This window comes from Atractosteus spatula, chromosome 7, assembly GCF_055471065.1.
Source record: "Atractosteus spatula isolate fAtrSpa1 chromosome 7, fAtrSpa1.hap1, whole genome shotgun sequence".
Lineage (NCBI taxonomy): Eukaryota > Metazoa > Chordata > Actinopteri > Semionotiformes > Lepisosteidae > Atractosteus > Atractosteus spatula.
The window spans coordinates 14,968,395-14,986,158 of record NC_142712.1 but is presented as its reverse complement, the minus strand read 5'-3'; the positions used below and the strand labels follow the sequence as shown (position 1 = coordinate 14,986,158).

Genomic DNA, 17,764 nt, shown 5'->3' with positions numbered 1-17,764 from the left:
ATTCATTGCATTTCAAATCTGTAAGTAAGTATAGAAACTTGTAACTGCAGAAGGTTCTCCCTATTGATTTTTATACCATTGGTTTACTTATTACAAGAAAATGACAAATCTTCACAAGAGATTGGAAGTTTTCTGATTGGGGAAAAAAGTAAAGGGAAAGGAAGCTCTGTTTTCAAAGTTGTTAAACGGCTTGTTCCAATATTAATGCTTTTAGCTATTCCTTGTGTTTTCTGAAATTTTCCATGTGTAAGAGATTGATGTAAGAACAGAAAAGTCTGCAGTAGTAATTCCAAATTGCTCACAGTCTTGAAGGACTTTATTAAATACTCATGTATTTGCTGGAATTTTGCTGGGGGAAATGGATTTGTCAAAATTGTTTAGAAAATAAGGTAAGTAAATAGACAAAACCTAGCCTTCTACTCTAATATGTGTTTAGACATTTGTTTCAGCTGTGATTTCACGTTTTGAATATATCAGCCTTTTTATCATACAAGATAGATTAAATTTGCTCACTATAAAGATAAGCAGATAGTGAAGGGCTGTATTAGAGTCCTGTGCCATACAATAGCTTTTCCTTTCACAATACTTCACCTTTTAATTTTCCCCTGGCCCTTCAAGGGAGCCAGCTGTGAAAGTGGGAGAGCTCCAGTAATTGAAAATCAATGACAAAGCAGTACATTATGCCACATTTTAGTAAACCTTCAAGGAAGACCATCTGCATTTGACAAATCTGAACTCTTAGGCAATGACAACTCTGTTGTACAAAGTAAAAACAATTAAAATGGCTCAATTACATTTAACTTGTGTTTTAAGAAAGGAATATAACAGAATGTACTTTTGCTAGTGGTATTCAGTGGTGACAAATGACATGAAATGCTTTTGTGAAAAAACTGGTACAATAATTGTTTCCAAAATGGTTAACCTTTCTTTCCCTCTGTGAATTAGAAAATGAATCTAAAATGTGGAAAAAAATAGCCTTCTTAATCGTGAAGCCCTCCTGCGTCATACAGCAGACCATGTGTCTGATTATTTGAAGGCTTTTTCTTTCAGCTCTGCTCAACACAAAGCATCATTCTTTACTGCAGAACTCTGCTATCCAGTGCATTTCTCTCCTGACCCCTTTCATTAGAGTAGTCTTATCTGTTGTGTTATTATAGGGGACCAGACACTGTTAGTGTATAGCTTGTGCTAATTTATCTCTGATTTCTTTACGTCATTTATCAAAAATGAGATAAGAGTTTCAGCAGTTGTCTGCAATATGAGACATGTTCTCCTGTTCCACACAATGGAACCAGTTTAAATGCAACACATGTAACTGAAACAGGAAAATGAATTTTCTGGTTTTTATGGACTTTTAAATCAATGGATTTTTTTAAAGTAATGAGGTGTGTTAAAAAACGAGAAAATTGTTTTTTACTGATTTTGAGAGTATAGATCTAAGATTGTATAGATACCAGAATACTTCTTTTCAACAGTATTGTAGAACTTTTTAGGTGTATGTACTGTCTAAAAAAGTCTACAGATTCAAACAGTGTTGCACTTTTATCCTGTAAATGAATGTGTTGTCTGACTTGCCTGAAAATCTATCCCTAGTTTTTTTTTGCTTTTCATGTTTACAGGTTTAGAATGTACATCCAATTTCAGTTTTTGTGTCACTCAGTGAAGTGCAACATCTTTTTTCTTTCTTATTGCCTTGAACTAGTTTTTCGCTGACACTTTCAGGCTGTGCGCTTGGTTAATCCATGTATGCAGTTCATACATTTATCACATGAGAATTTCAAAAGTGCTTTCAAATAGCGGCAAGTTGTACACAATGTCTTTTATGCACATTCTGCCAGATCACTTAGAATCATGCTGAGAAAATTCTGTCTCCAGACTTCAGCCTAGATGTGAAAGATCTGAACAAAACAAAGTAACTGTCTTAGTTTTTTTTTTAGTCTTGTCCACAGTGGATCAGTACTCAAAATTGTTGTATTATACCATCATTTAAAGTATTCAAAGTGCAGATGACATTTAGATGTTACTTTGGGTGGAATAAAGATTATGGATTATGCAATATTATACCCTATTCTGCTTGTACATGTTAGGTTTAGTTTATTACTTATGTGTCTTATTCTGTCTTTTAAACAGCTACAGAGTATATTCATGTATCTGAATACATGAATACCAAGTATCTGAAGATGTGGACATACAGTTTGGCTGATGGCGAAACAATAACTAAACTGGAAGTGCTATACTACACACCGACAGCTGTAAATTACATCACCACTGACTACCTTATCTCAAGGGGTTTGGTTCTATTACACGTTTGTGCTGTTTCTAAATGGCCTTTATAGACTGGTAGTGTGAATCCCAGTGATTTCGAAACCGACTCGCCCACCACTCTCGAATTATAAACGAAACTCTGCTTTTGAAGTCAGGTTTCCATCCTCTTGAAGCAAGAATTCCCTGGCAACACTACAAATGCCATCAACCCCTGGGTTTTTCATAATAGGATTGGTAGGGAAATTGATATTTTATGCCAAAGTATTATAGTCTTCTTTCATCAGTGTTATTCACACTTAGCTACTCGTGCACAAAAAGTGCTGCTTATTATAGGAAACGCAATGTGCTTTTTCTAATCAAAACGTCTCACGAATCATAACAATAATTACCCAGGTATGAAATTGTTTTTATTTCCGCAGAATTGCTTTGTGTTGCTAGCAGGTTTGTAAATTCAGTGTTTGTATGTTTTCAACAGGATTTCACAATTCAAGAGCAGGGTGTGCAAGATAAGCAATTACAGTGCATATCTGAACAACTGTTTTTTTAATAAAGAGGATGCATGACTGGTTTAAAGAAAGCAATGCCTTAAGCGTTGTTTCTAATATTGCACTTTCATCAATATGCTGTTACATAATGGTCTGTTCGTGTAATTCGATTGAATAAATGTCATGAGAGCGGACTGCTTAAACAGCTGTCAATGGACAGAGATGTGCACTGTATGCCACTAAAACACCTATTCTTGACTTTGTGTTTAACAGCTGCTTTGCCGAACATGGTCATGATATTGAATGCGTTTATGATTCACATTTTAATACTGGTATTTTGGTCAACCTGTGGGCCAAACAAACCTTTTGGCCAAAAGAAAGGGTATTAGTGTTTTATGTTAACAGTTTTATAACCCCCCACCTTCCCTTAAGAGATACAATTAGGTTTTGTGAAAAAAGATACTTTTTCAAAAATCAATTTGCATTCCATAGCCTTTTGCCTTTCACCCCTATATCCAAAGCTTTTACTGCAGGTCACATCAAATACATCAGTGGGTGAGTGCTTCTGCAAATAGGGACTAGTTTTCATGGATTATTTGCTTGTTTAAATAATCAATGGCAATTATATGCCCGCTCATTGTAGCACAATCTGACCTCTAAAGTTTGAGATACAGAATATACCCCATCAACTGAGATAAAGGCATTGAAATGCTGCAAAATGCTGATAAAAGCAAAAGAAATTGCAGCAAAATCTGTGGATATTACGGTTCAGCACATGATTGCATCTCAGTAAATCAAGCTGTTAAAACACCTTTCAGTCATATTTTCCTTGAGGAATAAAATCATTTCTTAAATTCTAAAATTTCCTGAAACAGTCACAAAGTCAGTTCCTATGAAGTTACTTTAGCGTGCAATCTGAAATATGAAACCAGATGCATTTGGTACAAAAATACAAGTGGAAACAGAGACAACAGAGACTACTTTTACATGATGCCAATTTTCAGATCATTAAGGGAGAAGCCTTGTCCCTACAGTATTACCCAAATGAAACTAAATTTCTCTGGGGCTTTGCTTCTGTGCATTGGAGCTGGTCCCTGGTTCAATATACTCAAGTGCAAATTCAGCAGAGGCCAGTTAAGATCTACTTCACTTATTGGGTTCACCACTGTTCACCATACTGTACAGTACATATTCATTTTTATCAGTAGTGTCTCTTATTTCTTTTCCAGAGGAAAATGATGACATCATTAGTTTGCTATTAAGCTTTGTTTTTGTTCCTTTAAAGATAAAGGAAGATGCTAAAAGAGAAAAGAGGGTGGGGGTGTCAAAAAGTACACACTGAGCACATGGTTTGTTGATTTCACACTCTTTTCTGTAATATGCACTGCTTCTAATGTATTTGTTCTGAAAAATGCAGATCGTGGAGTGTTGTTTGGAATTGTGACACCACAGGTGTCTTAATTTTTAGCAGAACAGGATAAATACCAATTAACCAACTTTCAACTAAGAAAGCTAGAACATTCATAGTATTTTACGGCAGGATATACTGTACTATTCCTTGACTTGAACCAAACTGATCAAGGTGCAGAAAAAAAGTTTACATTAAGATCCAGTTTAATTTTTTTTTTCAAAATATTTTAAAGACCTGTTAGCTTTTAACTTAAGTATCAGGAAGCTTTGAAGCCTGTGCTTTTACAGGTCTGCCAGTTCTTCTAAAACAATGTGACTTGTTATTTAGAAGAACTGGCAGACCTGTAAAAGCTTTAAATGCTTTGGAAATGAGAGGCATATTTTGCAAAGATCTGTTGTGACTAATTTATATTCAGTGCAGAAATGCAGTTTGCATTAAAATATTTAGGATGTTTACATATTGAGGCAATTAGGAAAACGGCATAGTAGAGTACTTCCCTATTGTGTTTCATCTGCAGCTGGGGGTGATTTTGTAAGTGACAAATTAAACATTACAAGACAGCATTAACACCAACACTAATGTTATTTTGTTAGAAGAAGTACTGTACCTGATGTTTCACTCACCATCTTTTGAGACAGCCATAGAAGAATTACATTGTTTTACAAAGTTGCTCATTCATTGAATATGCAAAAATAAAAAAAAATCATTTGACTGCCTATTGTCTACAAGTTTTTACTTAAATGTTAAAAATAAAATGAATTTGATGAACCGATTTGTATCCATCTTACATACAGTAGGAACCTGCTGGATTTTAGCACAATTAGAGAAAAATGTTCTAGGTTTTCCATTCATGGCCCATAGATAAGCAGGGAATTCTCAAATTTTGTGATATTACAAATGCAGCATCATGTGTTTTATCTTGTTTTTTCTTTCAGTTTCGACACTTTGTTCAACCTCTTATATATTGTATCTGAGTAGGAAGCTAAATGCTTCAGTTTTCTGGCCTGAAGTACAAAGTTAATATCATTTTCTATCATTCCTCTGATGATTCAGGTCTTTCATGTACATCTGGTGCCTAAAAAAAGGCACATTGTTCTACAGACATGTAGAGGCTGTGGGAGGTAAAAATGGAATAAAAACAATAAAATGAAAAGTTAAAAATGTTTTTTTTTTCACAATTTGCTTTCTGTGAGCAATTTGGAAGAGACTCTTTCCCATTGAAACAGAAGGGTAGGGAGCTGACTGCTGCCTTTTTAGTCACAGAGTAGGTGGACTGAAATCAGATTAGGTGAAGAGTCAAGACGGTGTTTTTGCTGTGAGCTATCAGCTTGCCGGAGGCATTCACGGTAATCTGGTTTGATAAGGTACTTAGGACAATCTCACTTTCAATCTACTGGTTGTTAACACTGTTACATCATATGGCTCAAGTGTATCAGCGTCCTGCATGTGTTCCTCTTCACAGCCTTATGTCAAAGACTTTTTTAGGAACGTACTGTAGGAAGACACAGCATGTCTGTGTTTAGCAAACAAATGCTTACCAGTGCGATTGAAATGATATATCATAAATGGTGCAATCTGTGTGAAGTCAGCTTGGTCTTGGCATGTACATTACACATGTATTCTAAGATTTGGCACATACATAATTTGACATTAATATCTCAAATAGTTTTACTTGGTAATTTAAAGAGGCTGGATTCGGGCCAGGCAATCCTTTTTAAAATGAGGAATTTTTGAAACCTTTTTTGATATGTTCAGTCTGCATTGTACTGACAGTACTGTATAACATGACTGTAAGAAATCCAATAGCATTTTTGCATTTCTGTGCATTTCTATATACATTTAAATATCCACATGCATCTGTGTGCAATTTCTACAGATAAATTTGGTTTACTGTTCAGTAGACTTTTGCAGAGTTTAACTTGCTGGCCACAGTGACATTGACTCCACCATCAACCCTGTCTGTGCCTTGACATAACCAGCCAGTGCTGAACCTGTGGTACCTCAAACATTACTAACATCAGGAGCTGCAGGACCATTTTTACATTTTTATTTACAGATACCCCTCTTGCCAATGGAACTATGTTCCAGTAGACATTAGGATTATTGGTACAATTCATTTTTTATGTTAAAATATTTATTTACTTTTGATTTACTTTAGCTTATTCTTGACCTTCATTAGGTCAAGTTTTAAGACTGACTTTTGCAAACAACAAAGGATGCCTTGATCATGAGTATGCTAACCATTTAGTGTAATTCATAATTTACATTCAGTTGTCTTCAGTACTCACTCTCAGGTAATCGGTTTGCATTTCAGTGTGTCCTTATGGGTTCTGGAGAAGCACATTTCAGCAGAGAACTGCTGCTGCAAATGATGTAAAAAAGCACCTTGAAGACACACCCCTACATAAAAATGCAAGCTGACAAGTTCAGTGAACTTGCACCATGCTTATGCAGCAATTTGAAACCATTGCAAGAACATCACTTAATCATTTAAACACTAGCACACCATTTCTTGGTTCTTAAATAAAATGCACAGCCAGTCTCCTCTTTCCACTGAAATCGACCGTTTTCAAGCCAGAAGGTGAAGAATAGCCATTATTTCTTACATCCTTTTTTCAGTTCTCCAAATGAGACTTTGAACACTTGCAGAATGTTTTTTTCTGTTCTGTTGTCGCAAGGCTGTGGTCAAGCTTATATCAGATCTTCCAAGTCATTTTGCATTTTCCAATTCAGTCTTTAAACTCACACATATATTTGAGGTTTTCATTTTGTTTAATTTCCTATTTTAATTAATATACACTTGTCACTTTGTTTCATTGTACAGCACCTTGAGATGATGTGTCCTAACAGGTGCTATATAAATACTGTAAAGTTGGTGATGATTATTATATTGGCCTACTTACAATGATGACTGACCATTTTTTCTTTCTCTTGTCCAGATCAACTTGCGACTCATCTTGGTGAGCGGAAAAACAAAAGAGTTTTTGTTTTCTCCTAATGATTCAGCTGCTGATATTGCCAAACATGTGTATGACAACTGGCCTATGGGTAAGTTGCTTTAGGTTTATGGTGGTAGTAGGAAGAATTAAGCATGGTGCCTTATCTCTATTAATTAAGATAAAAAAACCTATATCTCTATCCAAACAGCTTTGGCATGTGGGGAGCTGTCTTGAATTTATTATTTTTTTAAATTAATTTATTTCCCAATGAAACTACCAAGCCTTTTCATCTTCTTGGACTAAATACATTAAAATGGTTAAAATAAGACATGGTTCTCTTAAAACAGCTACTTTCAAAAGACTAGAAAGTTTTATGTGCATCAGTTATACAGATATATATCTTGGCCATTGTTATAGTTAATAAAAATGTCATCTGATATTTATAAATCCGATATGCTTTTTCTACATAAAATAACACATAGAAATGGGATTTTATGTCTTTTGGTGAAATATAGAGGATGTAGCATTTCAGCAAAATCTCTGTACTGCATTACTTTGATCTGTGTTACGTAAAACATGATTTTATGTAACAAATAAACCTTCGGTGAAAAGCATTAGGATATTAAAAATGAACAGGCAGATCTGTATTATAGACACCCAGATGGCATGGAGATCATGTGGGTGTGAACCCCGGGCTCTGCTTGTGCTGTTCTGAGTGTTGCTCTAATGGTTCCTATCATTGCCCTGCCTTTGTAAGGTGGCAGGGGGCTGTGGAGTTGGGGTCCTGCACCTCCTGCACCTTGTATATTAGAACAGCTTCACTAGAACTTGCTGTCACACCTACTGTACATTTACATACAGTACATCCTTTCCACAGGTATTACACTCGTATTACACTCGTATTACACTCGTATTACACTGCTCCACAGGAGGAATTTGGCTGGTCTTATACGGTGGCTTCTAAAGTAGCTTTGTTAACTGGATCTAACCAAAAGGGGTTTCATTTTCTTTTCAAAGTCTTCCATTTTGATGTCTGAATGCAACAACTTTGAGAACTCTGCCATTGGATTTGTCATGTTTTTTAAAATTATGATGGATATTTTGGCCTTCTGTGCCACTTTTCTTGGAATTATCTGACAAGCGACATGAATCCTAAGCCTGGAAAATCATAGTTAGAACCCAAATATGGTACTTGCCCAGCTGGTGACCTATTGATTGTGTATATTTTGTTTCAGTGTCAACATCTATATGAGTTGAATAACAATGAGTGATTCCTAATAAGAGTTGGGGAAAAAATATATACTGGAATACAGGGATAAAAACCCAGATCTGTCTGTTTACTGGGTAGTTCTGCTCAGCTCACAGGTTTGTTAGTAGAAAACATAATCACAGAGCTTTCCCAATTATAATATCGACATACTGTCTTGCAGGCTCAGGATTAAAATGGGACTTGGATAAATGGCAGCCATATGAGGCAGTGTAAGCGGGAGTTGATCTACTAGCTAACTGCCCAAGGGGCTTCATAAATTAGAGGAACACTTTCAAAATTAAAGTACAAATGGAGCCAGATTAAGAGCAGGATGTTATGATGCTTCACTCAGACCAAAATAAAATGATCAAGAAGAACTTCATTTAAATGAAAGAAAAAAAATTGGTATCAATTCTTTAAACCTAAAATTTCAATTGACAACAAAAAGTGTGGATATCGTCTGCCTGTTAAATGGAAATGTTATGTGTAAATCAATTTAATAAAGGCATTTTTAAAGATTAAAAAGACTGAAGATGCTGTAAAAGAGGTACAATGCATGTAATATCAATCTTGTGTATTGCAATGCTTTCATACAGTTTTAATGTTTTCTGCAGACTGGGAAGAGGAGCAGGTTAGCAGTCCAAATATTCTACGGCTCATCTACCAGGGAAGGTTTCTGCATGGCAATGTGACACTAGGAGGTATGTAGGCCTGGTTCCATGGATACCAACATTAAAGGTTTCCTGCCGCACTTTTGTTGCAGCATGGATATGATTTACTTGAATCAAATTGGATCAAACACTTCTTAAAGAAGTGAAATGTAACACCAACTGACATCTACTGGAAACTTCCTCCAAGATGGTGTCTCGACTGTGAAATGTCTCGTAGGTTTTGTCTTCATTGTGTTTAAAAAATATGCTGTAGCAGCGCTGTTATTAGGGAAAAGAGATATCTTACACATGGTAGGGAATCTTCTTAAAACTGGAAATCTTAATCTGATCCTAGATCTCACTGTTTGAAGTTTGTACTAGTTTGTAAGTATAGCAAGGGTTCTGACATGTTGTAAGAAACCAGTTTTCCATGGAACTGATTTAAGAGAAGTTAAAAGATAATTGTTATGGCTATGCATAAATATCAGTTTCACATCCAGTTTCACATCCTAAAAGTATTTCATTAAGTACATGATTTTAAAATCAATCCATGATTTTGGTATTAAAAACATAACAATGGTAGACTCTCATTAATTTCTTAAATTGTTCTTTTAATTCGGTTGCAGGAATTAAGTAGCAGTTCAGTTCTAGAGAACACAATTTAGAAGATGTTAGAAGCCGCAATATTGAGACAACCGTAAAAGAACATGTCAGGCTCATTTTGTCTCCTGTGTTATGAATGCAAGTAATTGTGAAACCCAAACCATGTTAGTCTGCACCAGCATTTTGTTATTACATTAGTAAAATGAGATAAAGTAAAATAATCATGCATGTGAACAGTATCTCTTAAACTCAATTTACTTAAATCAGACCAAATAGATAATGCCGCCTTGAGGACACCAGCCATCTAACAAGAAAAAATAAATGTGTGATCAAAAAGCTGTACATGGACTTTGTCTGCATTTGAGTGACATTTATGGTGTCAGGTTGTGTTCAAGAGATTAAGTTTTTAAGCTCTGTCTACAGCTTTGAGCCAAGTGACGGTGAGATTTTAATCCCTTCACAGGCTGCTTCATTACTAACAAAATCTTTGCTTTAATCTAGTCTCTTTGAATGGCCAGTACCAAAAAAGGGTAGTCTAGAACCAACACACGGTTTCCAAACATTTCAGATCAGAAAATGAGCCATTTCAATCCATTTTCAAAGCTAGTGTGTTCGATATCTTTGTGAGGAAAAATTATTTTTTAACAATTCTAAACTAGTCATTAAATAATTGCAAATGCTAGATGTATTACAGTATATGCTGTTAAAAAAGCACAAAATTACCCTTGATTGTTAGTAAAGTAGACATTGCAAAGACAACACAGCTACAGACTGCAGCTGCTTATGCCTCACTGAACAAAAGCTGTAAAAGACATTATTTGATTTACCCCACACAATTGTGGTTCCCTATTGCAAAGCGAACCCGTATACATCCCAGCTATAAAAGGGAGCCTGTGTAGGTGCTGATCTGTTTGTCAGGAGCTTGTGAATCTCATGGAATTGAAGAAACATATTCCTGTATAAGATTCTAAAGATTTTGAAGCATTAAAGAGTCACAAGTTTTGCAGTCATTACATTGCCTGGCTTGAGGTCCTAAGGTCTTTAGATCATTGTGTGAAAAACGTACCTCCTCAGTGTCCATTATCAGTGGAGTAAATAAAATATAATTTCTGTTCCACAACAAAAGTGGTTTTCCGAGTAACCTTAGGCCACGACCATTAATAATATAAATATGGCCTTCTTTCATAGTTGGTCACAGTAGCCAAGATTCTTTACAACTACAAATAAGAATAACAGCATAATAATATATATAATAATTTAAAACATAGTTCACAGTCTTATGGGTCATACTGTAACACATTAGTTTTCCAACAATAAATCATTTCTCATTTTCAAATACTGGAAGATCTACTGTTGGCATTTTCAAAACTACATACCATGCCAAGTGATTTCTGACTCATAGATATGCATATCCTACCAGATGTCTTCCTGACTCAGAACAAGGATTGTAATGACATCTTGCTGCTTACAACTTAGATCAGAGGTATGGCTAGTACTGTGTTATCTTTTAAAATCATTTTTAATCTAACGCACATCTTAGCTTGTTGCTAAATGTAATTCATACACTATGTGAATGTATTCCCTACTAATTACTGGTATTCAATTGTTCAATTGATTCTTTTCTCAAAGAAAACTGTACTTAATACTTATGTTTTAAGAGGTCTTCCCAAAAGAACATAAATATTGTTGAGCTTTCTAAACACATCTGCTAATATAATGAATTGCAGTACAACAGCAATGGATAATGTTTAAGATACATTTTCATAGCTTTAATCTGTTTTAAAATACAGCTTTTGTTTGATTTCAGCATGCATTTTGTGACTGCCACTATTTTAAATAAAGCAATCTTTGTAACTGTCTTGGTTGGTATAGGCTATATCCTCTTTTAGGTCATGAAAACAGACAGATTGTGTTACTGCAGTGTAATGTGCCCTCATCCACTATCTACTATACACGTACTTGTGACAAACTACAAATGCAGTGTCAGCTGACAAAGAATCTAGTAATCGTGAATGGGATACTGTTTGTTTATTGCTCTGTAATAGTAAAATGAGCCTTCCTGTCTTTATTTCTCTTTTTGCAGCATTAAAACTCCCTCTTGGCAAAACCACAGTGATGCATTTAGTTGCCAGAGAGACATTACCAGAGCCAAATTCCCAAGGTAACTTTATTACAGTAGCAATAAAATTCATGTGGACTTATGATATCTATACGTTTGTTGTTTTCTTTGTAAGTCTATGCATTAATTGTAATACTAGTACTACTGTAGGTTTGGATTTGTAGTAGTTATAAACTTGCAAGGACAAACAATTCCTTCATGCATCTTTCTTTGATGTGTGACCAGATGTGAATGATTGTTTATATGAATGAGATGCTAAATATATACAGTAGTCTAGGAATGCTTGAAACATTTATGACTTCAGCTTAGAAGCAGCTGTAACACTCTGTAACTCTGTTCTCTTAAACTTCAGGTCAAAGGAACCGGGAAAAGACTGGAGAAAGCAACTGCTGTGTGATCCTGTAAATACATCCAGTTGTTTCTGCTAACCGTGATGTAATATAGTCTTCGTCTTTCATGCTGCTGAAATAGACACTTAACTTTGCTTCAAGGACCCATAGGAGCAGTCAGATGTAACAAAATCAAAATGAGAGAAGAGACAGATTTTTACCAGAACTGGATGGTTGTGTCAACATCATGCATCTCGTTCTTTGTTTCCTTTAAAACTGGTTTACTCCCAAAAAATCCTGAGAAAATGTTGCATTCTTCTGAGTAAAGTGCTGTCCTCGTAGCGCAGTGTTTGTTTGCACATGAAATGCCATAGTTTCTGCATAGTGCACTCTGGATGATTGGATGACGTCTTGATGATTCGTGACAGGAAAACACGATTCTCTCTTGCTCGAAAAAGCTAGTTTGCACCTGATCGTTTTTATTTCAGTTTTGAGAAATCGAGCTCTTGAATACGGGCGGAAGGAAGGGAAGGAGAGAAAGGAGAGAATATTTGTGGGTGGAAATATCCACTTGTAATGGAAGCCCTTTCACCAGATTTTTTAATGATGCATTACAGGGGTTTTCAAACTGTTTGTGTGGGCAAGGGCATTATATACCTGAATCATTTCGCTGTGTTTCCGTAACCACTGAAAAAATAAACACTTAGGTTCTCTTTAAGGCATACAATTTTGTTTTTGTAACAGAATGAGTATTGATGTGCCTGTAGAACTGAAAAACTGATCTTGTTCTTGAAGATATCCTTATCCTGAATGCATTCTAAAACAGCAAATTATGGTAAAACTTTTCGAAGTACAGTGAGTACATTTCTAAGCCTTAACATAAGAATGGAGGCTTTCATTAAATCATTTATTGTTCAAAACCTTTGAAAAAGCCTACTAAATTATCTAGCTGTTACTTTTTTTCTCATATTTAAATCTGTCTGTGCATTAACATAATGAAATCCTCAGCAATCATATACCTAATTTCATTGTCCAGTGTTGTGTCCATCTGTATGGAGTAGTTTGAAATTACTTTTTAGAACGCATATATCTGTCAGTAAGATTTTTGTCTGTTTTTGCAAGTAGTGTAACTGTATACAGTGCTTGCAGTTGACCAAGAGGTAAACTGGAATGATTATGCAGTGAGATTACTTTTTTCCCTTTTCGTTTTAAAAAAAATATTTTTTTTTTGCTTACAAAGAAGTCAATTTGCACAACACTGAAGCATGAGCTATTTCATCAAAACTTGTAAAAAAAAAGTTTTTTATATTTTTCCAGTGGGAATGATATTCTGAACTGAGGTTACATATATGTAGAATATATTTAATATGAATCTTATATAGAACATGATTATAGATCTTATTGATATACATTGGTGTGTAGTATAGGATAATCTATATAAATAGCTTATTAGTCAAAAGCTGATGGTATGTCTTGGGCCTAATACAGGTAACCCTGATCTTTCCATAATATTAATGTAATACATGTATATTTGTTTCCTTTTAATTTTTTTACTCATCTGCTCTTACTTTAATATAATTTCCCCCCTTCTCTGTGGTAATTGCTTCAATGAAATGCTTTATAATTCAGTACTAGGTCTTATGAAAATATTGTTCATATTGATCAGGATTTAAATCTGTATAGAGCAAAGTTTTCAAACTGATTGTAAATAGCACTAATCATTTTTCTTCAAACTATCAATAGAAACCTTCTGTAAACTAAATAAAGAATATTGAAGTGCATTTCTGTTGCAAGGAGTTATTTTTGTGGTAAAATCTAGAATCAAGCTATTGTTTAAGGAGATCTATTAAAAAAACATTAAGCTGATATAAAGACAAACGTCAAACAAGATGATGTTCTTTACTTAAACATTGCTACAGGTAGTTGGCAAAAGATGGAAACACCAGGGTAAGTAAGAGATACCAAATATACTGAAAGCAAGGGCTTCCACACAGGTGTGGTTCATGAGTTAAAGGAGAACTTCAATGCTTTTTTTATATTTTGGAGTTAGAAAAAATTGGCATTGAGTGTATTTCAAACCACCATGAAAGTAAAATGTACACAGTAATGTGTAAAACTTATAATTTACATCACAAAATAGATTACATTTCCAGGTATGTGCCGTGCCATATTCTGCTATTCGGAATGGGGCAACTAAACATCTGGTGATGTGAAGTGGCTCTATTACATTGTAAACAAGCAGGCTTGTGAATACATCTCTTTTAATCGCTTTAATTGCTCTCAACTTTGAGACGCTTTTGCCAACAAATACAACTTACTTGTTAACTCTGCATGCAGATAAAATTGGAACATTTTTGCTGCTCAACCTGTATTTGCTTGTACATTACACTAGTTATTACATTGACTATTGAGCAGGAAGGGCGGCTTCAGGTCACAATTTTTGCGAACTCTTGCTCGCCCGTGGCAAGGCCAGCAGTTTGCAACATGATTTTTGATTTTTGTTAATGATTTTTTTGCTTAATTCAGAATTTGTAAAATTTTCTGATACCGTCAATTAATTTTTTTTAGAGAGATGTAATAACTGGTTTGAGAAATGAGGACCGCAGTTCCCCTTTAATTAAGCAGGCAACATCCCAGCATGCTAAGGGTCATAGAGCAATTCAGGTACAGTATGTGTTTCTATACGGAACAAATAAACCTATTGCTTATTCCCTGGGATCTTGGGGATACTCCTTAAAAAATAACATACTGGAAGGAGAAAGAGGCTGGTGGTCCGGATTATCCTTCTTAAAATCTGATATGAATAAAACAGCCTGAGAATAGTGAGAAAATACTGTAATACTTTGTTTTTTTTAAAACTTTTTCTTATTTTAGAACAAACTGGAAAAGACAGTAGCACTATGAAAAGGAATCTTCTTTTTTGCACTGAAAGTTCCTAAGGACAAAAATGCTTTTTAAACATAAGCTTTTGATCTACGGAACTCCTTTGTATTTAATTTCCGAAATGTAGGAAGTCTATAAATAACACCTTGGGTCAAAGGAAGCAGAAGTCAATATTGTTGAGCACATGTCAAAGTGGGTAATGTAAATTCCATTCCCCTCAGTTTTAGTTTGATTTGCGAACCAAAGACAAAAAGAGTTCTGGGAAATCCCTGCCATCTAATTCATTCAGGGAATACATGTCTGCCTTGTACAAATTAAGGAAAAAAGGAACACAAGGAAACGTATATAAATACTCTCTGCCTTGAGGACAAATACATAAAATTGAAAACATTGTGTGACAGGAAGCTGAAATTTCCCTGTGCAGAATTTTTATCCAGGGTGTTAAATTTCTGAAAGCAACCTCTGCTTTATTTTCATGGAGTAGAATGGCAGTCTCTGCATGTATAGCTAAGAGCCAGAGGCCTTTTCTGACCTTCTCAATCTTGAACGACGGGATCATAGTCTTGTGCGAGTTAATTTATTTAAAAAATGTTTCTTTTTCGTTTCCTTTTTCAATGCCTGAACCATTGCTCCATATACTATTCCATTTCGTATGTTAGATTATGGTATAACTGCCTTGAGCCCATTACTTGCTGAGACTCTGGCTCCCCCGCAGCTCGTAATTGGATGAAGCGATCAGAAAATGGACAGGTGGATTATGGTGTGTAAATAATTTAATTGGTACCATATTAATGATCACTGTACTCTAAGCTGAAGCTCTTACCATTAGTATCAGTAGTGTCCATTCAAACCATAACCTCAGCCTAACCACATCACTGCTGAATATCTGTCAGTGTTTTATGAACATTCTGTAGAACCTCAATATTAATAAGATTTGATCATTAATTGAATATCTCCTAAATCCATATATTTTTACCACTTAAGCAAGGTATCAACACAAACATCTGTAGCTGGTCTAAATCTGCAATAGGTCCACTGGGTAAATTTTCTCCTCCAGTTCCGATTTTGCCATTCAAAGCCTTTTCCTACTTCTTCAAAAAAAGTATGCTGAATTTGCTTCATCTGCTGCAAGAATCCTATGCGCCAGTCCATTACACCCCCCACATGATCTACATATAAATTGCTGTGTACTGCTTCAAAAAAGACCAAGCACTGGATTTATGTTTACCTGATATATGCAATCAGCACCTGACCGCTGATTCCATTTAAAAATTATTTTGCAAGGCTTTTGTAAGCCATTATGAATATGTTGTCATTACAGGTCAAAAGCAGGGCTCCTAAGGCAGGAACTTTAAAAAAGTGTTGGTGATAACTACAAAGGCCAGACTCTGCCTTTTAATGCTGAGATGGATTTCCAAGGCACATTGCTCATACATGCTGGCTGCACTTTGACAGGTTGTGCTCACAGATGACACTTTTATAACCATGCTTCACAGTGAACCTTGTGTGGCACAGGCATGAGCTCATGAATTCATGGCAGGAGAGTGGCCTTGATATGGATGCCACATTTTTCACTGATAATCCGCATTGATAAACTGAATAAGTGTGATTGGTAATGAAATTGCACAACTCCCTTGACTGTTGAAACTCAGTATTACAAATTCTTACTTCTGCCTTTTCAGGATGCATGCAATGAGTAATTTAATGAGTAGTTGAGCTACTACAGGAGAGAAAAGGTTATCTGTATGATGTCCCAGTACTTACATTGCCTCTGATTTTGAAGTAATGGCAATGCTGTGCTTTGATAGAAATGAGAGAAAAAGTAGCAGATTATCTGAGGTGGTTTCTGAGGGCGTGCTCACCATTGTTCGTTTTACATTTGAAAACTGCTGGATTTTAATGTCAGCTAAGGACAAAAACCGACAAATCCGAACTGCACATCTGTAAAGCTAAAAATGTTGTTTCCTTTTCAAGCTGTGATCAAACGCATCTCGACGTTTATTTATCATCTGTACAACATGCGTGTAAATCTGTGTCTAAAAACAAAAAAAGTTTTTTAAAAAAAGTCTAAAAAAATGATTTTATGACATAAGAAGAACACAAATAAGAGAAAATGATAATGCATGTTTTATTTCGTTAAAGCTGGAATACTAGTAAATAACATACATTATATAGATTAGTTCAAGTGAGGCCAGCTTTCTTGTTTTGAGTTTCAGGGAGCAAAGAATTAGTTCCTTGTTTATCTTTTACCATCATGTCAGTTTACCCTTCCGATAAGTATCACATCAATAAAATTAAGCATCAGCAGAAATCTATCACTGTATTTACTGTATGTGTGTAGGCTTTAAAAAAATAAAGTATATGCCTTTCGATATTAATTATATATTTTATTTTTGATCTATTGATCAAGCATGTGGGCAGCATCGCAGCACAGTGGTTGGCATTGCTGCCTCTCAGTGCTGGGGCCCTGGGTTCCATTCCTAGGATGCTGTCTGTGTGGAGTTTGAATGTTCTCCCCATGTTCTCATGGGTTTCATCTGCAAGCTCTGCTTTCCTACCACAGTATAAATGTATACCTCCTTACTGGGGGAGTTGATGGGACACAGGTGATCAGGTAATTTAACCTGTTGAATGCTCAGCCTGGAGAAGGTTTTGTGACATGTTTTAAGACAAATGTGATGGATGCTAGTGGATGTGACAGAATTATACACTAAATGTTGTGAACAACAGACCAATCGATGGGGAATCGATGGGGAAGTCCATGAAGTGATGATCTGGGCAGGACTGTCTAGTCACCACAAAACTGCACATGTAGTGATTACTTGCTATTT

The 17,764-nt window shown here is 35.4% G+C and overlaps 1 protein-coding gene across 2 annotated transcripts in view; it reads left to right on the top strand.

Annotated features, from left to right (window-relative positions):
* The window catches only part of ubl3a (ubiquitin-like 3a), a 37,877-nt gene extending 24,046 nt beyond the window's left edge, over positions 1-13,831 (top strand). For both annotated transcript variants that reach the window (XM_088920575.1, XM_088920576.1), the window contains exons 2-5: positions 7,101-7,209; positions 8,964-9,050; positions 11,686-11,763; positions 12,074-13,831. In XM_088920575.1, coding sequence (XP_088776701.1) covers positions 7,101-7,209; positions 8,964-9,050; positions 11,686-11,763; positions 12,074-12,126 — 327 coding nt within the window. In that variant the 3' untranslated portion in view covers positions 12,127-13,831. The remainder of the gene's footprint in view (positions 1-7,100; positions 7,210-8,963; positions 9,051-11,685; positions 11,764-12,073) is intronic.
* Positions 13,832-17,764: the final 3,933 nt, after the last annotated feature.